Source organism: Amblyomma mixtum, chromosome 2 (genome assembly GCF_055824585.1).
Source record: "Amblyomma mixtum isolate Tamu chromosome 2, ASM5582458v1, whole genome shotgun sequence".
Lineage (NCBI taxonomy): Eukaryota > Metazoa > Arthropoda > Arachnida > Ixodida > Ixodidae > Amblyomma > Amblyomma mixtum.
The window spans coordinates 48508693-48531210 of record NC_143013.1 but is presented as its reverse complement, the minus strand read 5'-3'; the positions used below and the strand labels follow the sequence as shown (position 1 = coordinate 48531210).

General features: G+C 49.0%; 1 protein-coding gene across 1 annotated transcript in view; it reads right to left on the bottom strand.

The window, feature by feature from the left end:
• LOC149359257 (uncharacterized) overlaps positions 1-22518 on the bottom strand; it is a 145104-nt gene that overhangs the window by 43006 nt on the left and 79580 nt on the right. Inside the window, exon 2 of the mRNA XM_089571550.1 lies at positions 3802-3872. Coding sequence (XP_089427676.1) covers positions 3802-3872 — 71 coding nt within the window. The remainder of the gene's footprint in view (positions 1-3801; positions 3873-22518) is intronic.

Here is a 22518-nt window from a genome sequence, read left to right as displayed (position 1 = left end):
CCATCGCAGCGCCACCTCGCAGAAACATATCTGGAGCTAGTGGAAGCAGTCAGTTATTTTCGAAATTTGTACAGTGAGCTCGGACGGCTGAGATAAGACGGTAATTATAAAACCCGGCTGAAGAAACGAATTTTAACAATAATATTTTTAAAAGATAGAATTCCATTAAGATGGATCCACAAACTGTCACTGAGCAGCACCAGGAGACAACACATTGCAGATTCCAAAGATTGCTAGTGATGCAACTGCTGCCATTACTTGTGAAGAGTTATGCATTTGCCGCCGGCCGCATCTGTCCACCCAGCCAGTTAGGATTCTGAGGTTCTAGATGCATCATGGCTTTTTTTTTTTTAAAGTTGAGTCGAAGAATAAAGCGTAACAATCGCAATTCCTCAAAAGAACAGTTATCGCTCAAGACGGGGACGGATGGCCCACCTAAACCCCGTAAAATCACTTCTGCGAGACATAGCGTGTGTTCAATAAAACCTGTTGCTGGGCTAGTTGCTGACACATACTTGAATCAAAAGGTAGCGCAAAAAAAAGACGACCACAGTACGAAGACACCACAAGCACGAACGCTTCGTGCTTGTGCTTGTGATCGTGCTTGTGGTGTCTTCCTCGTGGTCGTCTTTATTTGCGCTACCTTTTTATTCAAGCGTGTGTTCATCTGCTGAAATACGCCTGTTGCCAGAGTCGGTCTACAAAGAAGTCAGAAGCAAGTTCATCTCCAGCAGCTACGCATATCTAGTGGAATCTAGAGGCGAGCTGTGCGTAAATGTACGGGAGCCGCCCTTCATGAAGTCGCGATACCTTTGGGCTACTCTTGAGTAGATATTCACGGTGCACTGCACTGACCACGGGCTGATCTGCAATATAGTTCGGTCAGTTTGCATAACTGTTATGTCGGTAAGCGGGACGTCTTTCCGCCGCGGCGTTACGGTGGCACCTGGCAAATTTGGTTTTATTCTGTTCCGGTTCGATGTCCGCATGGCGTACGGCTTTGTAAGCTGAAGAACGATATTCCAAATCCAAATTTTCCAACAAGCCCCATACTATGCATGCTAAAAATGTATAATTTGCAGTGTGCGTGTCTGTGGGCGCCCATGAGAGCGCTATACGAACTGTTTTTACTCAATGTGTAGTGGACAAGCGATCTATGGGTTTATGGGGTTTAACGTCCCAAAGCGACTCAGGCTATGAGAGACGCCGTAGTGGAGGGCTCCGGAAATTTCGACCACCTGGGGACTCTCAACTCTTTTCGCTCGGCAAAAGTAAACAAGTATGAAAATAGGGGAAGTACGTAATTGAAACTGATTTCTCACCAACAGACCTTCTTCAAGATTTGGGGTACTGTTGTTCCGAGACTGCAAGGAAAATGAACCAAAGAAGCAGCGCTAAAGCATGCAGCAACAGAAGAACAATAGGACACAAGCACTGACTGTGAACTAAATTTTAGTGATGTTTTAGCGCTGCTTTTTTTTTTAGGTTCAGAGTGCAAGAACTAGCCCAAAAAGAAGTTTTGAAAGGAACTGAAACTACCATTTTTAATCTTTAGAGAACATTTGCCCTTCCGATGAAAACATAAAGCAACTTTTCAGGCGGCATTCCAACCCGTTCGAGAAGCCGATCCTTCAGCAGTTTGCTCACAGTCTGACGCACAGTCTGGTCTAACTTAACGCCCACACAGTAGTCTGCCTTGTTTGCATAGATAGAGCTAGCCCTGGTTTCCGACAAGGCTCAGACTTCCTCCAGGTGTACCACTGGGGCATTGCCTTCCCCACCTGGGATTACAGCCCCTTGTGAATCACTACCACCGTGTCGCCTAACCACTCCTCTAAATCCAGCTTAGGCAACTAGAAAGAACCGCAGCGCTAAGGAATCCGGCCCACATAGCTGAAGCGTAGGCCCCATACCAACGCTCTCCAGAAGGTCCGTGCGGCGGATTTCCAGGCGCTCAACCGCGTTTCTCAGGCGGACATAGGCCCGCATGCTGAGAGCCCATCAGTCACTGCGCGCCGCCGCACGGGTGAGACGTCGTTCGGGACCTGTTGCATTTACTTTCGCGGCCTGGTCCTCCTTTCCATTCCTTCCCCTCCCTCCGCCAAGCTTCGGCGCGTGCTGCCGCAACAATGGGGGAAGCGTCGTCGCTCTCGCCGCTGGAATGCGAACAGCCGTCTCCTTTACGAGCCACGGCAGTGGCCCGAACGGCGTTTAGTCCGCCGAGGGCATTGACGTACGGCGTTTTTAGAAAGGCACGGGAGAAAATGCCTCGCCGCGATGAGTAAATCAGGGCTGCATAGTCTGGCGTTCCGCAAAGTGAAAGCCCCTTTTAATATTTAGAACAAGGAACGCAACTGCGGGTTAGCAGGCGCAGAACAAAGACGAGGTAAAGTCGGTTGGGGGAAGCCTGGTTCGCAGTATAGATAAGTTTGGAAACGGAGACTAGCGCAAGAGTGGTGAGCAGGAGTGTAAGCGTCTGGCGTAAATGATTTCAAGTGCATTCACGTACGCGCGCTGAGCGGCTAGACCCGTGGGTATGCAGCGTAGTCACGGCGTGTTTAACGGAAAGCTTGTATTTGAACAAACGCAGGCCGTAATTTAGAGTTGCGTACAATGGACACGGTTCATACAGCCGAAGAATGATACGTTTATCTTCATGTACACGAAACGGCGCGTAGACATTACTTTCATTGCGCGCATCTCGAACCAGGATGCAGGATATAATTTTATCCGCGTGCGTTGCTCTAGTAGCCACTTGCTCTCTCACTACACAGATGCCAGTTATACGCTGAGCATATGTCCCTAATTAAAAAATGATGAATCACAGCCAGCTGCGTGCGCTGGATGGAATATATACAGTCTTCATGAAGAGTCAAAAGCTAGTCGCACGTATGTCGACAATTGGCTTCGGGCCGTTGTGTATTCTTCGGTGCGTTCCGCAAACTGCAAACCTTATAAAGAAACGATAATCGTCCTTACTATTCAGAGCTTCGTACCGACATGCGCTCAACGTCCACCTGGTAACTCCCGCTTTCCACTCTTTAGTTAATTTATTTTGGGTGCATAACGTTCGCTTTTCGCTTCAGGTAGAGCTTCTGTGACAATACGGCCACAGGGCCGCATTTTGTGATCGTTCAAGTTTTCGATCCATTTTCGCCTTTTTGCCAACAGTCAGTCTCTCATTATGTACCAAAAGTTGCGATTTACACAGCTTTCTAGCTGTCAGCCGACACTCAGAGGTAAACGCTAAAGGGGCAAAGAGTGCATGTACAGAGGGCAAAACACATGTCTAGAACGAGCGAACTGTGTGACCCGCAACTCCTAAAGTCGCTGCGACCAGGAAGGCAAAATATGACTACGAAATCTTATGAGTTTAGCTGCACAGGCTTGCATACAGACAATTTTTAACCGAATGTTATCGCTAGATATCGCGTGTTCAGCCTGAAACACGCCCAGAACGTGTTCTAGGCAAGCGTTTTGCCCTCGGTACAAGACAATCGTTACAAAATACCGCTCAGCTGCTTGCCAAATAAATACCCGGGTGTCGAGTCAAGCGTGGTTGCCCACAGATGTGACAAAGCAGCTGGTATGCTGCTCAGAGTATAAAGGAGCGCCGAAAACAAAAAAAAAAAAAGAAAGGACAGCCAGACAGGACCGCTGGGTATAATTCGTGTAGTTCAATAATTTTCCTCGTCTTTTCATTTTTTTTTTGTTTGTGCCTCTACGCGCGTTATCGTCTCACGGCCTTCAACCGACCGGCCACAGGTGTCGTTGCAGCGTTCCTTCCTCGTGTCTACTCACCGGAGCAGTCGTCGTCGTCACGGCCGGCGTTGTCGTCTCGGTCTGGCCAACGCTCCTCGCTGACAGGGCAGCTGAGAGGGAAACAAGGGAAGACAGTCAGCGTCATCGCACATCGGAACGCGCGACACGCAAAGCTCTCTAAACGTTTCGGGTGATTAACCAGGAATCATTTCACGATTTGCCCCCGTTGGCTGAAGCCCCTTCCCTCAGGCGTAGTGGCTTCATTTTTAGGCAGGTCAGCCTCTTCAAAACGCATTTAAAGAGCATGGCCTTGAGACTGAATCTAAGCACTTTTGACGTCAATTGCAACGTCAATGTCACATTTTTCTTTGTTTTTCAACGTTAGCTGCATGAAAAAAAAAAAAAATTGCCCGCAAATACGTAGTCATGAGAACTGATGACTTTATCAACTTTTGTGTTACTGTGATGACACTGACCGAGAAAAATATGATTTTTTTTCACGCATTTCGATCACAGTGCACCATCTTCCCGATTACTGAAAGATGGTGAATTGCCCTTCATTTCTTATACTAAGTGGATTATTTCCATAACAAGCTGGCGCCAACAAAAGTAAAATTCATGACATCATCTCCCAAATGAATAGTGAAACAAAAGAACAAAGACGCGATATTCGTCATAAGCTACAACTCACACTGCTCGCTCATCAGGAAGATTAACGATATATTGTACCACTATATTTCTATAAGCACTACAACAACGAAGTCGACTCAGCCCCCGTGCATCACCATCAAATAAGGTGAAAGTTTCCGCAGATCCCTTTCTTTAAATGCACAGCCCACAATGGCACAGCCCACATCTAAGCATAATTAATGCCGAATAGTAAAGGCAATTGCCGCGATCATTTCGTTCTCCGGACTTAATATAGACACGCTCCCGGTCATCAAAACTCGCCACGTGATTCGCTGGCTGCGACAGGGCTTCCACGATTTCACATGGCAACCGGAAATCCTCAAATGTTTTGGTTCGCTTAGGCACTCCTCAAAGAAGCGTACTTGGGCCCCTGCTATGCCAATACGTCGTTTTGCGCACGATTACCTTTTCTGCAAGACAGTGGAAAGTGCACCAGACTGCAATGGTAGCTACAAGAAGACCTCTACAAGTTACATTTTCATGAATGGTTTATGGATATTGATACTTCTAAGAGCATGCCCGTGATATTCTCGACTCACAAAATGCGAGTGTATACGGATACAGTCTAGCCGGAGAGTGCCTGAAGACGGCTAAATGTAAGTACTTGAGGGGGGGGGGGGGGGAATGGTGCTGACGGCGGCTATCATTGGCTATCGTGATTAGTAGAAAACAGGGGACGATGGCCCATCGCTAATCACTGCAGTGTTGCGCGTTAATGCCCTGATGGTTTCAACACTTGAGCAGCAATGATGAGCACAAGTTTTATGACCGTAATGAAGGATGAAGACAATGACGCTTTTTCGCCACTCATATCGCTGTGCGGCTTCCAGAAATCCGAGAAAGTGTATTCAGCTCTCCTATGTCTTTTAATCTCCCTCTGCCTCTATCTCACACACGCACACAGTGTACCACAGCACTGACACACTGTCTGTACGTTCGGGGGTTTTCATCAAGGATCATCCGATATCCGTCTTAGAATGATACATGTGAATACATTTGCCTTAAAGCCACGGTTTTGTTTCAGGTCGAGTTCGTATACTCAGGCAGCACTGTCTGCTAAGTAAGATAACGCTCCGTTTAGGCGCCCTTTGGATATGTTGGTCAAGTACGCTTATTTTAGCCTCCGCCCCCCTTCACCACGACCTACAAGTATGGACACGGCAATGGTTGAGTCGGCATCCCACGATGGATTGCAGGGGCCCGGGAGATTTGTCTCGACGGAATGGTGCCAAAAGTGAAGGGTTCGCTCTCGAGTGCCTGTCAACGCTGAAGTAAGTGGTAGGTCTTCAAGAATAAAAATTACCGCAGCAGACGGACCCATGACGGTGGCCAGCGATTGGAATAAAAATGGAGAGTTGACAAGTATGCTCTTACAAGAAGAAAAATAAAGGTATCAGCTTTCGAAGATTAGGGGCAGAAAAGCACGACATGCGAGCACCGTTTGAAGAAGCGGCTTGTATTCAGGAACTATGACGAGCCTTAAGCAAAACCAACTGCATTCCAACCAAGATGGTTGAGCGGATATGCGTAACCAGGCTTACGCTTATGCAGGAGTCAGCGGCAAGGTGTGACAAGACGACGTAATCCCATTTTTTCATGCCAAATGTAAATGGTGTTTACACCTCTTACAACGCACTGTAGCCAACGGCAAAAGTGTAAGTGCACCTGTACGACAATTGCCATTTACGGACACTATCAACGCTCATGTGAGAGTCATTACAGGGAGGGAAATAAAAACAAAATGATACAAAGTAAAGAGCCAAATACATAGAAATATATACAGACATTTGAACATGCTGCACACATTCATACAAAAAAATACAATGTACACAATATAACACAACGTACACAAGTGTGAGCCACCTTCCATCAAAAATAAGCTGTCTTGTTGATTAAACGACTCATGTTGTCACATTGTTATAAATTCAGTAGTATTGGTCCATTGCATTCGCAAATATCCAGACATTGGCACTCTGAACAATATGTGCAGCGAGTTTGTTCCAAAGTTCTATAACCTCCGGGAAGAAGGATCAAGGAACAACACAGCTGCTCAATGGCTGCCGCAATGCCCGGAATGCCAGATGAATTCGCTCCGGTATTCGGCACGGTTCTCCTCCAAACTAGCGCCAAGTTTTACTCGTGCAGAGCCGTGCTTCGTAAACACTAACGTATTTGCTGCGACTGCCAACAAGCCCGTACGCTAACTACCCGTTTCTCTCTCGCTGCCTTTCCCTGTCGTTGGTGAGCGCCTTTGCAGTAGCCAGTCCAGTTTACGGCCTTGAAAGACGTTGACGCCCTGTCTCAACCGACCGCGGCGGTGTTGCACCGACTGCAATGGAGCTCGCCCACTCGACCGAAGTATGCCGCGACTTGAAAGGAACGGCCCAGTCCACCGAACAGGACCGACTGATTAGCCACGCATCGACGGCTGCGCCCGCGGCTGTGAAACACTGCGGCGCCTTTCCTTCCGGAGCCGTAAAAACATGCCGGGGCCGAAAGGTTATCGTTGCCATGTCACCGCGAGGCCACCGAACGTCATCTTCGTACTGTGCATTGGGTCCAATATATCCAGGGAAAGAGTGATAAAATAACACTATTGACGACCGACATTAGACAGAGAGGGAAGGCAATACATCTTTGCGACATTCTTTAGGCCTGTTCGAGCTGTGCATTGGGACCAATAAATCCAGTGAAAGAGTAATAAAATAACAATATTGACTACCGACATTAGACACAGGGGGAAGGCAATATATCTTTGCGCCATTCTTTAGGCCTCTTCGTGCTCTGCATTGGGGCCAATAAATCCAGTGAAAGAGTGATAAAATAACAATACTGACTACCGACATTAGATAGAGGGGGAAGGCAATACACCTTTGCGCCATTCTTTAGGGCCCCAGCCAACTATGCCTGATCAGCTCGTCGTCCGGTACCATCGGCAAAGGGATTTTTACGTGGTAGCTGTTTTCATCTTCTGTTTCCAACTTTTAACAAAGTTTATACCTGTATCGAACCGGTTTGGGTAGCTTCTGTCAGTGGTGGACGCAACAGCACTCGATGGCAGCATAATGAAAACATGGGTTTCTTACTTGGCTTGGCTATTGTTTGTTGGGCATAAAACGTGGGTTTAGTCGTAAAAATACGAATCTCCTCGAGGCAAACATCGAAGAAACGCTGTGAAAATTTCCATACCAGCCTAACACAACTTTTTCTTGCGCTAAATCTAATCAAGGAGAGAAAAATGCAGTATTGAAACAACTTAATCTGCGCACAGAAGCGAGTATAGCGGCGCAACTACCAATTTCAAGGTACAACACATGTTTTCGGACTAATACTAGCCAAGCCTATCACGAAACCTAGTCTCCTCGGCATTCCCGCTCCTGGTGAAGTGCCCTTAAAGAAACGCGCATAGACGGCGACGCCAGCTTTCTCTATAGGTTGGTTTATTGGTTTACAGGGGTTTAAAGTCCCAAAGCGACTCAGGCTATGAGGTACGCCGTAGTGGAGGGCTCCGGAAATTTCGACCACCTGCGGTTCTTTAACATGCACTGACATCGCACAGCACACGGGCCTCTATAGGTGATATTTGGAAACTGTATGGCTTCAAAGGCCAACGCCGACAGAAATCGCCGTAATGCGGGTTCTGATGCTGACGCATTAAAGAGAGAGAGAGAGGAAAAGAAAAAAAGAAAAGCTGGAAGTGCAGAACGTCTTTTTCGAGAAAGCGTACGTTATGCTAACACGAGCATTTCAGCCATTCCCTTTTTATCTTCGCTCCGCGATTTTCCTCCGTCGCTTTCGGGCGCGTCCAGCCTTGCGTAGGCACCGGCGGCAAGCGTGTCGGCATTTGGCGACGCTTGGCCGCACAAGCGCGAACGCCGCTAGAAGCGCGTTTCCGTCGCCCTCTCCCAACGGCGCCGAACTCGAACGTGGGAGAGCGATCGGGCGCCGATGGAAATGATAGGGAGATGTCGCGTGGGGGGTCCTCGAAAAACCGACTGGACGTGGACAGCGACAGTTGCCGTCGCAAACATTTCTTTCGACTGCCTATAGACAATCTGTGATCAATCCATTAACTGTTTATTGCGAAAGCATTATACGGCTCTGTCGCGTCAGGACAATTGTCCGCAAAACATGTCCGCAAATTTTGTTCGCACTATTACGTCGTTCTCTTAAAATGAATGTGTGAAAGTGTGGTTGTGACAGATAGTGCGTGGTAAAATGTTGCCGCGGCAAAAATTTGGTTGATGAGGTGTAACTAGTTTTTTAACGGGAAAAAATACACTTGGACGTCCAAATAGCAATGTAGGTCGATATAGCACAAGGAGGTCAGAACAGCCACGACGTCGATATACGAGGGGGTACCCAAAAGAAACCGGACTTATTTTTGTTTGAACTTATTTGTTCACATTTTAAGCACAGACCGTCAATCTCCTTCAAAGTATTCCCCACTTGCAATGATACGCTTGTCGAATCTTTCATTCGATTTTTCAAAACATTGTTTAAATTCATCTTTTGTGATGCTTGACAGTGCCTCCGTCGTTTTTTTCTTCACCTCAGCAACATCAGCGAAACGCTTTTCATTCACCTATTTTTTCATTCTAGGAAACAAAGAAAGTAGCACGGGGCAAGGTCGGCAGAGTATGAGGGTTGAGGAATAGGGGTCATGCCATTTTTGGTCCAAAATTGTCGTAGAGACAGGGCTGTGTGAGCAGGGGCATTGCCATGATGGAAGGAAGGAAGGAAGGAAGGAAGGAAAAACTTTATTTTACTCTAGTCCTTTTTCCTGCGGTTTGGGAGCATCTTCAGAGACGTTTTCTCCTTGATTTTACCCCCAGGAGTCTTCTCTGTCGAAATCGTCCGCCTCTAATCAGTGGTCGGTTGCCCTCAGTCCAGGGCTCCGCTGGCCACTGCCGCCCGTTGAGCTCGCTGTACCAGACCTTCTTGGTCTTCACAGCGGTCGCTGGACAGCAGAGTCTCCCACTGCTCCGCACTCGGGTTTTGTATTTTGGGGACCACGTCTATCTTAACCAGTCACCCGACCGCCACAAATCTGGCCGCTTCCACCGCACACTGTTGCCCAATCTTTTCAAAACATCCAAGTAGAAAGCCTGGCTAACTGTCTGACCCTGCGGAACAAATTCTTAATCGACGACTCCTCTCAGGTCGAAAAAACAAATCAGCATTGTTTTGAGGTTTGGTTTCACCTGGCGAGCTTTCTTGAGGCGAGGTGAATTTGAAGTTTTTCATTGGCATGATTGTTGCTTTGATTCAGGATTCGATTCAGGAACACTTGAGTGGTCCCCATAGCATCGTCCTTGTACGTCTTTCTTAATATTTCTAGAGTTTCCATTTAACTTTTTCCGAGCAAAAATCAGAATTTCGCCGGCGCACGCTGTTCACGAAAATCAGCCATTGCAAAAACGACATTCACACAAAGCAGTCGTCACTCTAAAACTCTGCCTAAACTAGTCTGACCTCCTTCAACGAAGGCACTCGGCTTACTGACTCTGGAATGTTCGTTCTATGCGCTCGTAGTGACAAAACGCGGTACCACAGAAGCTTTTTCGACCAAAAAATTTAGTCCGGTTTCTTTTGGGTACCCCCTCGTAGTATGTGGACGTTCTGCTTTCTCATTGCTCCAGTGCGGTCCACCGCAGTGATCTCATAGTTTTTGACACATTTGAGAGAGCGAAAGACTAGCCTAATTTAGGCAAAGCAAGCACAGCTGACGAGATGTGAACAACATTGGGGAAGGGGGGAGGGGAGGCTGCCGAATGAGATGCTTCGTACATTTCCTGCACCATTTTTCGCTCTGTATCATTGAATAATACGCGCGCAGTGAGCGTGAACCGGTGCTTTTCGCGGTACTATAAAAGTTTGCTATTTAGGCGGCGCAGTGGCTACTAGACCGTACTATGGAATACCTTTCCAGAACTATACCTCTGTAACTTTTATAGCCGGAAGCAGCAGCGTTTTATCGTAAGTTGACCGGCTTCCTTGTTAAAGAAAATGCTGAACAATGCAAGTTGCAGAATCATGAATAGGAAATAAAAGTAGTTTCCAAACACACCCCATACTATCGTCGTCGTATGAAAAATGTTTCCAGCTTTCACTTTGTTCCCCTACATACCTAAAACGCGACTACCTCACGCGCACATTCCTCACCAATAGGCGACCAATATACCAAAACCAATAAACCAATAGAGGAAGTATAAGGTGCTGGCAGCGCTGTACCGAGCATTGGAAAACAAAGACGATGCAGGCTTCCTTGATAAGATGGTTGTTAGGAACATCTAAATTATTGTACTTTGATATGGTGCACAACAAATAATGGAAATATAAACAGGCTTCTTGAAATACAAAGGGAATGATTAGTCATATTGGGAAGCTGGAATAAATGGCCAGTACAAGACAATCTTGTTATATGAAAGATCGTAGAGCATATTAATGAATTTCGTCTACTGAAAAAGTTCGACTTTTCTTCCCCTGCTTTTATTAATGAAATAACGTCATTAGCATTTCTACAGGACCGAAGCCCATATGTACACGCAAGAAATCTTGATGCATGGGTTATCCCACGTCTTAGAAGTTAGAACATTCTATAAATACCAAGCTTTGTCACACAACCTCCCATTTATACTAAACAAATTCACACACTTAGCATTGAATCGAAGTGGATTGAGGTCTGTTTTCTTGTAATTATGATGTTCTGGTTATAACTGGTTCTCACTTAGTTACTGCCTTCTGTTTCATACTTATTTCTTAAAATTGATTGTGTCTGATGTATTATTCTTGAAATGTGTGTTTCATTTATGGTGTTTAAGTACTGTTGTTGAAGTACTAGTAATTTTAATGTTTTGCATTCTTGCGTCACCTTATTATCAAAACTGCGATTATTGATGCCATATTTATTTCAAATACAATTCTGCAAACCGGTACTGTCATGTAATGTCATGGTACTGCCATGGTACTCTGTCATGTCTCCTGAGCCTCAGTACAGCTCCTTCAGAAGCTTTTAGCCCCGGAAACTCTCCAGCTACTTTTCTGGAAAAATGAATTTGATTGCATTGAATTGAATGTTCTCGCCTTGACAGGAACATTCCATTGTACCTCCTGCTCTGTCTACTGGCAATGCGCTGTCTTCCAGTTTACTTCAGTAGCTGTACATGTTGGATTCTGCGTCAACCTAACAACCCAGCAGCGCGCTGAATCACACACCAGTGTTTCTGCCCTGACACACAAGCGAGTCAAGGTGGGTAAAAATGAATGCGGCGTTCGCCGAACCGCGCCGATACGAAACAAAGGAACGGCGGCCACTGCGGTTCGCGTCCCAAGAATGCCCGCCGTTATCTGGAAGGCTCCGCGAGGGCACTCGCCTTCACGGCGTGCTCCCTACGAATGACCCTGGCATAGCGGCTCGAAGAAGTGCCGCGCACGTGACGCAAGCAGGCGACCGGGATCTCTGCGATGGCCGGATGTCGGGCCGGCTGGCTTTGCCGGCCACCTGGAATGCCACCGCTGTGCGGACCGCTTCTGAAGGCGATGCGCGCATTCCTGCGGACGCCACGCAACCGGCCTTTCCTTTGTACTCGGCTCCAGGTTGTACCGGAGCTGTGACCGCGTACACCGAGTGTGCACTGTCCTAGCGAGCACGCGTGAACGATGGCCTTGGTCATGGGGTCTTGGCGTCAACCGGTGATGGGTGGTGGCGAGTGACGTCACCTAGAGGCGTAGTCATCGAGATTCCCGAACGTGGTGTCATTCAACTACTCTCTGGAGGCAAAGTACACTTAAGTAAGAATTCCAAGCTGGGCTAGTTGATTGGTTGACATCCTTGATTGGTTGGTTGACAACGCTCGTCGTGTCTTAGTCTTCCTTCGTCCTTGTGTTTTTTCGCGCTGTTAACCCGCCAAGCAAGGTACACATCGAAGGTCAGGCCTTCTTTACGGCGAATGTAACCTTTTGATGGATTCGCTCGCGCTTAGCACCCTAACAGTTTCGCCGAGCTGGTCATTCATGCTGGAACTTTGGTAGCGCATTCTCCGCACAGCACATGAGGACAGGGCGGCACACTAGCGCTTGTCTTTCTTGTTGTTACGCCCTGTGCAATGTAAGACCTTCACAAATTCAACCTACTTGATGGCCTGCGATAATCTGAGCAAGTCAAGAGTACACACCTTGTCAAAATGTGTACCTTATTCTCGTTTCTGTGACACTTCGCAAATGATAGAAATACACGAACTGGTTCATCAACAAATCCTTTGTGTGTGTTACTGCGTACGCGTATAAGGTGCTTTGACCTGTGATCGAGCGCCGCCGTTTCCCAGTGCACGCCAGCTGGTCGATCAGCAATAGAACTTCAATCAATCGATTTCACCTACAAGCTCCCTTAGCCAACTTATCGGTGAGCGACGCGGTCTTATGACAACCAAATACTGGGGCGTCTGCGCGTTTCGGTTTGTAACACCTGCCACTTCCTAAATCAAACGTTTCTAATGCGGCACCTCGCACTATTGTGGCCGCATGCTTCTGCAACGGAGGTCCCTAAGCTCGTTGCCAAGACAAAGGGTGCCAGTCTACGGCACGCGCCATTTGTTAGGCTGGCGCGTGCATGTCACGCTTCTGTAATGGAGGGGCTCGGATTAGCGCCGCCGTTTGTCCGGCTGAGCCGGCAAGCGTTTGCCGCCCTAATCCCCTCTCTCTGGCCTCTGTGGCTTGTTTCTTCTTCTTCGGCGGCGCCGGGCACCCCGCGGCGTCTGCAGCGCTCGCCACGTCGGCCGCCGGGCAAGGTCGCTCGCCGGTCGCCCTTCAAGGAAGCACGCCGCCACTCCTGCTGCTCCACATTGCGCCGCTGCCCGCTCAGCCAGCCCCCGCACGCTTTTTTTCTTTCTTCTTCTTACGTTTTTTTCTCTCTTTCGCACACTCTTCCTTTCTGCGCGTGTCTCCTCGCTTTCGCCGCCAGTCTCGTATAAGGACGCGCTCCAACCAGCGAGTAAGCGCAAGTAAAGAAGGCAAGTGGCTAGACTCGTGTATGTGACGCAGCGGGATAGCGCGCTCCTCCCGCCGCAGGCATTCCTCGAGATCCCAGGAGGAGAGCAACGAAGTTCCTGCAGTCGTCAGATAGAGGCACCCACACCGATGATCCGGCGCGTTCTCTTCTCGCTTCTGTACGAAATCCAGGGCGTGTGGTCTATGGCGTCAAATGTCGCCGCAAGGTTCTTGGTCACCACGCAGTAGCTCTGAACCCCATACGGAGCCACGGGGGAAAGCTGCCGGGAGGTTCGGGTGAATTCTTTTATGCAACAGGAATGCGTCATTGGTTACTGTGCGAGCGCAAGAGTCAGTTGCAACTACTGCCAATCGTGGTAGCTCAGAACATTGTGGAGCTCAGACTCGATTGTCAGCGAGAGAGGTGCCAGTTACTGACAAACCTTGCTCGCTCAAGAAACTTGTCCCTTAATGCCGGTATAATATAGGAATTGTAACCTCGAATTCCTTTCCACTCTGACTGTTTTTCTCCGCATCATCGCGTGAGGTGGAACAACGCTCCAAATCGTGGTAGTATGGCTACTCTATTAGGTAGGCGGGTGATGACGCGATAAAATCATAACACAATTCTTGAAATACAGATGCGTATTCTGTCGCATTCCTGCGTTTCGAGGCAAAAGAGGATATATAAGATAAAGAGTAAACTGCAGAGTTCAAGATTAGGAGCTGCGCTCACCGGAGTTAGTGGGCTAATCAGCAACCCCTTGCCCGACTCCTTCCGGCGTCGTTCGACTGGCTGCAATGTGACAGCCCAGGCAACAACATTTTGAAGCATTGAATGATCTCATGTGAAAATATTATTGGTATCCAGAAAGGAGCATTGCTGTGTTATTAAGAAAGATGGGCAGGTGGTCCCGAGGCGACACATGGGCCATGAGGCAGTCCTTAGCGGATGGTTCTGGATTAATTTCGGCCACCTGGGGTTTCTTTAATCAGCAGTTACATCGCATTGCACACGAGCATTTATTTCGCCTCCAACGAAATTCGCTGCCGTGGCCTGGATTCCATCCCGCGACCTTCGAATCAGCAGCCGAACACCAAAGCACCTGAGCCGCAGCGACGAGTGATACTTCATAAAAATCTAAACCCTGATACTACGGCAGCAAAATATTTCATTCATGAAGGAGCCTGTAGATAGCGAACGCATTGCCGTGCGTCTCACTTCTCCCCCACCGCCCCTTCTCTCTCTCTCGCTTCGCGCTAATTGCTTCGAGCAAGGTTATATAGAGAGCCATTTAAGCAACCGAGTGAATGCACGACCGTAGGAAAAGAAATTCGCAATGCCGAGTAATTCGCAGTATCGAGGACGTGGTCGGCCGGGAGAAGACGCACAGCGACTATGCAGCGTGTACACCACGCTCATTCAGCTTTGGGCGGGCCACGGCAACTCCTTTAATAACGTCGGGCCAACCCGGGGACACAGAAGGCGGGTGGTACAGCGCGGTTCCCATGAGACGCCACACTCGCGCGTGCGCCGAAATGTACGCAAGGGGCAGCGTGACGAAATGCCACGCTGCGCGGAGCTTTCAGTGCATCCACGGGTTTATACGCGCACAATGAAGAGCGCGGCGTCGCCGACGCGGCCACGCCCCACCACATGGCGCGGCGGAGTCTCCCGTGCGCGCACGGCAGCGCGCGTCGCGTGAGCGCAGTGAAGAGGCAGTTGCGAGGCTGGCGTAGAAATAAGGCCGCAACGATTAGGGCCGCGCGCCGGCGCTTTACGTAATGCGTCGTCTATTTACACGGTTTGTGTTTACCCCGCGCGCAGTGGTGGCTCGAAGCGAGCCGGTACCTCAACGCGGCTAGCCCCTGCACAAGGCTCAGCGCGAGGATGGTGTTCACGTAAGTGTTCAAGGCATTCAATCATCGCGAGAATGAAGCGGGTTAATTATGAGTTTTTGTATCTCGTTTTTAAGAAACACCGTGCTTTCCTGTCAACTGAAACACACACACTAGCGATAATAATTTCTCTCTCCAGCAGCGTCATGTTATCGAGATCATTATCGTCCTTTGCCAATATATCGGTGGGAAACACAAAGTTTCACTTATTACCAGGAATTCAAGCCAAGCGCTCTTAGTTAATTTGGCTACCACTACGTTTCGCATGACTTTTCACATCCAAAAATAGGGCGTTTGCGTATTCCGTGACGTAAGAAACAATGAGAATGACCGAGTGGCTGCAGAACCGAACGTGACAGCCCGCTAGGCTTACCGGCACTGGTTGGGCGCTTTCCCGACTTACTGGTAACGATACGGATTCGCGAATATTCCGATTCCACGGATATGGCCCGAGAACTCCGATAACGCGTCTGCGATTCATAACAATCACCTGATGGACCCAGACGCATATATATGCTGCATCCAGTCCTGTTCTCCCCGATTCATGTCGGGTCCATACGCTGGTCTCCAGCTACGCACCTTCACAGTGTCACGCACCGATTGTAGAAACTAAAACTGATGTAGTTTCTTCGTTGTAGACAGTAGACTGTTATCGTTTATGTAACTTCGTTTATTGCAAGATACAAGAAACAATCAAACTGTTCGTTAGGAGGGGAGCAAGAGCTCGAGAAATTACATGCTCATCGTTCGGGCTCCCCGATCGTTCTGCCGTTTTCCAATGCCCCTCCAGACGGAACAGCTCTCCGCCCGTCTCAACCTTTGGCCCCTCTCCCCTCGGGTTCCCAGAGTCCCGTCGCCCGAGGGGAGCCGCCGCCGGCCATAAACAAGCGAGAGGTGTCTGGTTTTCGTCTCGGGAGGCGGGCTTAAGAGAATGACATACAAAAGACATACAGGGTAAACATGAAAAGAAAACGTAGTTTCAACACTGCCCCGCCGAATGAGCCTGCTCATTCTATGTTTCCGAAAACTCTAATGGGTACAGTAACTGAACAGGGCGTCGCAAAGTCCTCCCCTGCGGCATCCTGACCTCACAAGAACGAACTCTCCCATCTCGCCCAGGAAACACGGCAGCGATGACTCCAGTTTTCCAGAGCAGTCGCGGTTGATTCTCTCGAACCAAAACAACCTCTCCGACTCGGGGAGTCACGGCTCTGGGTCGTTTAGAGGCAAAGGCCGAGCGTAGCTGCCCCAAGTATTCTCGCTGCCATGTCTGCCAGAAAGGATTTAGCATTCGCCCTCTCTTCTTCCAGAGCGCCCGGAGAGAAGCGGCGGACGCTTCGATAGCTCGTGTTTCAGGCGAAGGAAGAGCAGTCAAGCGTCTTCCCGTCAGGAAACTGGACGGCGTGAGCGGAGCACCGTCTTTAGGGTCCTCATATGTGTACGTGAGGGGCCTAGAATTTATTACTGCCTCCACCTCAGCCAGGATTGTTGACAGCTCAATGGCGTCTAGGCACTGGCGTCCGATCGTTTTTCTCAGCGCGCTTTTCACGCTACGGACCAGCCTCTCGTAGAATCCACCCCACCACGGTGCGTGCTCCGCTATAAATTTCCATTCTATGCCGGAATTGGCAAAATGGTTCTGAGTTTCAGGGTGCCGCAGGAGCTTCCACAAAATGCCCATATCTTTTGACGCTCGTTTAAAAGAAAGAGCGTTGTCAGAGTAAATAGTTCGGCACAAGCCTCTGCGTGACACATAACTAGGAATCGTTCTGTGCTCATGTCTGCTACAAGTTCAAGATGCACGGCCCGCGTCACAGCGCACGTAAAGAGCACGATGTACGACTTCACGGTGCGACTGTTCTCCTTCACCATGAGGGGACCGGCAAAGTCGAGGCCGACGACCTGAAACGGGTCCGCTTGGGACGTCCGGTCAGGGGGAAGCAGCCCTGTTGCTGCGTCGAAGTGCGAGGCACTGGGCCGTTTACACACCACACACGATCTCACAACAATTTTCACAAGCTGACGCCCCCGCACAATCCAGTACTTGTCTCGCAGCTGCACAATTGTGTCTCTTGCGCCTGCGTGAAGCAGCTGTCGATGGGCTTGGTGCACCAGCAGCGTTGTGTAGCGATGATGCTTGGGGAGCACAATCGGGTGTCGCTTTTCGAGTGTCGTCTCTGTAGAGCAGATTCGCCCATCAATCCTCAGTAGGCCGTCTTCGTCTGTCCACAGCGCGAATTCTTTCAAGGAGGAGTCGTTTTGGATGCGGCTGCCTTTCTTTGTGCTTTCCAGTTCCGCAGAAAAGGCTGACTTCTGAACTCTTCTGAGCCAAAATTTTTCCGCGTGTTCAATTTCTGCTGCAGTCAAAGGGCCCGAGTTCCTGTCAGCAAATCGCAGGTTTCTCACGAACCGGAAAATCCAACCTGTTACTCGATTCACTCTAGATACAGAGCGGAATTCTTTCAGATCCAGCAGCTCATCTTCTTTATCGCAGGTGGCGTTTAAGACACCGACCTCCTTTTTCTGCTCAAGTTCTTCAACAGTGAAGTCGCCTTGTTGAGGTTCAACCGGCCATACCTCAGGTGACCCTCTTATCCACTGCGGCCCGTTCCACCATAGCTCGCTGGTCTTCACTTGAGTGGTCGTACTGCTTTGCCGCAGTACACGTTGATGGGGCGTGTGCACTCTCTGAGAGTCGTCGCAATGTGCGTCTGTTTCCCTCTCTGCTATGATCTCGTCAATTAGACGCCGCATTTCGGAGTCGCAATCTCTCATGAGGCTCGGGTTCCTGCTTAACTGCTTTGTTAAATACCGAAGGCGATTCTCTGCTACTCCGCGGTTGTCAGACATTTCCACATCGTCTTTCCAAGGAAGCTTTACTTCATAGCGATCGTTGATCGTCTTGATATTTTTAGTAAATTCTTCCGGGGCTTTGGAGCCTGAATTTGTAGTCGATGTGTCTGACACACCAGTGTTTTCCAACTCCCAGAACATCTTTAGAATCGGAGCGGTTTCTCGATCAGCCACGGTCGTTCTCATGACAAAAGCATGTGTGCAAACTGTCTCGTGACATTTGGACATTACTTGGCCCTGAACTGCCCACCCAAATACCGTCTCGACGGCAGTCAGCTTGTTGGGCAGCTTTCTCACCTTCCCAGTGACGCATTCCCAATATTGATCGCAGCCAATCAGCACATCAATCGGTGTGCCATCGTTAAGAGCTGAATCATCACCCAAAGGAAGCATCAGATCTTGAAGTGTTTCTCTGATCAATTCGTTGGGGCATGGGATAACCTGTTCACATATGGAAGGTGTTTCTAGGGCTTCGATTTTGTACTGCGCCTTTGGGTCGTCTCGTCGGAGAAGGCACACTTCAACTCGCCTGAATGTGCGTCTGGTCTGCCCTCCTCCAAATACTCCCACTGACAGTAACTCTGTCCCGAGCAATTTGCACCCGAGTTTCCTGGAGCAGTCTTTTGTTATGAAAGTTCTCTGACTGCCGCTATCAAAGAGAACTCGAGAGACCTTTCTTGCTTTAGTCCCTTTGTTCAAGGCTGTAACAGTAGGCATTAGGACTGTACGGTGAGTGGGGTCCTTTTCTGCTCCTGAGGCATGCAGGCTCACTGGCTGTACCCCTTCGTTGGCCGACCGTGCGTTCTCGGCATCGTTGATAGCAGGGTCGCACATCGCTGTCGCATGTCTGCGTTTGCATCTCTTGCAACTGATCTTAACCCTGCATTGCCTTGAACGATGTCCATGCTTCGTGCAACGAAAGCATCCGCCTTTCGCTGTGAGGATTGCCTTCCTCTCGTTTACTGCCATCTTCGACTCGCACTCTTGACTTTCATGTCTTTTTGAGTCGCAAAACACGCATTGCATGCAGTTGGCTGCACCATGCAGGGCTGAGGCCGAAGAAGGGTGAGCGTTCCCTCGATGCGTTCGTGCCTTGTGCCCATCAAAATGAGAATCAGGCTTACCATGTGCGTCGTCAGGCCTGTCTTCCAGCGTTCTTTCGCGGCTCTCAAGCTCGAAGCGGAAGAATCTGAGCAGGGAACGAAGCTGCGTCAACAGTGAGCTGTCCGACGACGATGTCGTTGACCCTGAATCGTCGACCACCACAGACGTCGCTTCCTCTTGGGTCTCAGAGTGTGAACGATGATAGTCCAAGATCATTTCCTTCGGGAGAGCGCGGAGAAGGACCGGATACAGCATCGCCTGGTAGCCATCTTCATCGATACCCAGCGCCTTCAGCCCCCGCATGTGAACCTGTATCTCATCGTAAAGCCCTCTCAAAGCTCGCACGTTCCTTGCAGAGAACACAGGTTTCACATCGATTAGGCCGTGCATATGATCCTGAATCAACGCTTCCGGATTTCCGAATCGCTGTCTCAAGATGTCGACCGCGTCGCTGTAGCAATCACCTGATGCCTGCAGTCCGGCAATTGCTGTCAAGGCCTCTCCGGTCAGCAGCGTCTTCAAGTAATTGAAGCGGTCGATGTTAGAGAGTTCCGTGTTTTTGTGGACTGCCACCTCAAATTGTTCCCAGAATGGCTGCCAGTTTTTTCGTTTGTCGTCGAATTTTGTTAGTTCCAGCTTCGGTAATTTAATCCTTAGAGCCGCGGAAGCGCTACCAACGGTAGCTTGAATCCGGGTTTCCTGATTTCTGCTTGCTTGTTCGGTTTGCTCTTTCTTGAGTTTTAGTCGGCAAATGCAGGTAGCAATTTTGTCACTGTACTCGATGACTTGCTCGAATTCAGCCTCCGCTTCATCTTCTTTGATATTTGGCTCGATTGCCGCGTCTACCTCGTTGAGCTGTTGTTTGACCAATGATAGGCGTTCAAGAAGCACGCTCACCTTTTCGACGGTGGGTGCTTCCTTGGCAGTCAAGATGTCGTCCGTTTCTTTGGTCAGCCGCGTCGCTTGGCTTCTCACGGCCTTCCTCTTTTTCTTGAGAACATCCATGTTGCTGTCGTTGGTACGCTGAGTCGTTGGGTCCGGTCGTTGTTCCTGAATAATCCGTTCCCGGGTTTCGGCACCAAAATGTTTTGTAGAAACTAAAATTGATTTAGTTCCTCGTTTTAGACAGTAGACTGTTATCGTTTATGTAACTTCGTTTATTGCAAGAAACAAGAAACAATCAAACTGTTCGTTAGGAGGGGAGCAAGAGCTCGAGAAATTACATGCTCATCGTTGGGGCTCCCCGATCGTTCTGCCGTTTTCCAATGCCCCTCCAGACGGAACAGCTCTCCGCCCGTCTCAACCTTTGGCCCCTCTCCCCTCGGGTTCCCAGAGTCCCGTCGCCCGAGGGGAGCCGCCGCCGGCCATAAACAAGCGAGAGGTGTCTGGTTTTCGTCTCGGGAGGCGGGCTTAAGAGAATGACATACAAAAGACATACAGGGTAAACATGAAAAGAAAACGTAGTTTCAACACCGATCGCGTGAACTTAAGCCTCGAGCTCACCGAAGAGAGCTTCGGTTATGGTCGAGGTGCACCCGGAGCCACAGTACGACAACGCGCAAAGGAAACAGCGCTTCCCGGCTGCCGTAAACGTTCTTAACGCAGGGCGTGAGCAGTGCCGCGTTTTTCTGCTCTTCGTTTCCTTAACGCCCGTGGCAGAGGTCGTCGCACCAAGATGCGGAGGGCACGACGAAATGCGTGCAGCACAAACGCTTTCTCAGGTCAGAAGCCCGTGCCTCCAGATAAGAGTCGTTGCGACGTTTTTACGCGACGCCTGCATTTGGTCCGGAATGGAAGTTGCGCATCTGGCCCAATGGTACAAGCAACATAGAAGACATGGGGCGGGGTATTGAAACTTTGATTGTTTTTTTTTTATTCGAGAGGAAGTCGTGGCAGTTGCAAGCGCTAGGTGACATGTCCTGCGTGTCTCATGTCCTTTAATTGTGTCGCTAAGTAAAGAGAACTGAGTTGCGACTGGATACAGAGTTCGCTAGCGGAAAAAACAACGCACAGGGCATGGGAGGCCAGTGGCTTCGGGGTTCGTTGGCAGTGCTTTCTCGTCGTTGACGGAAATCTCTTCCAATAGTTTTTCGCGCATCTAGGGCATAGACAAATAGGAAATTAAGTGGGATTTTCATTTTAGCTTAGAACGTTGATTTTTCGGTAATGTTACGCAAGATACGTTGCTGGGCAAGTTGGTTCACGAAGATGGAACGATAGGATGGCCCCGTCTTGCCCTGACTTGTTAATGTCTTTTTTTTTTTTTTGCGCAGCCTTTCTTTCCATCGATACTGTTGTCGCCACCTTAAAGCGTGCCTCTTGTTGAAGTTTCTCAGGTGAACCATAGCGGTGGCCTAGTCGTTAAAACATATGCGCCTTGTATGCGGGAGATGTGCAATGACGCTCTTCGGCCAAAGCTTTCCTCAATCATCATCATCAAATTTCTCAGGTGTCACTGAACGATTCACAGTTTTACATGTTATACAGGTTGCTGAGTGGCTTATTTCCTTCCAGAAATATAAATACCCAGCATTAACCGTTCGGTTCCCTTAAACTGGTTCTTTTCTCTCCTCAACACACGGCCTACGAATTTCGTGGCCTGCTGATTTCCGAGATTTAGCCTTAGCACATTTGCCGGTCTACAACCACCAGGCTCCACATCCTTCTTTTTTGCTTAGCTTCAAGTGGGAGCTAACTTTTAATGCCTAAAACGTCGGACACTTTTCTGACTTTCAGTTTTGTATTTTCTGCTATTTTTTCCGCCAGTTAAATTTGGCCAGACGTAGCACCCCTGTCTTGCAAAGGGTGATTTTCTTTGCCTGTCCATGCAGTGTATACCCCATGTAACCAGAAAAGACATAATAAAGGGTCTGTTTCTCGCACTGCCCGATAAAATAACATCTTAACGTCGCGACAAGAATGGTCGTCCCAGAAGCATGGCCACTTTTTTTGCCATTTTATGGCCTCACTGACCTGGATTCTAACGTACTCCAATCGAAACCCTTGTCCACAACATAGGTGATACAAGTAATCAGGACTCATTGTAAAACGTAAATACTTGGTGTACCTCACATATGGATGATATAACTGCCACATTGCCTCATTTTGCACCGCGAGGCACGTCACTTCTTGAACAGAAAAGGCGATAAGCCTTTGTCCTGAATAAAAAGTATAAGCATTGCCATGACAGCACTATCACTCAAATTTAGGGGTATTCAAAGA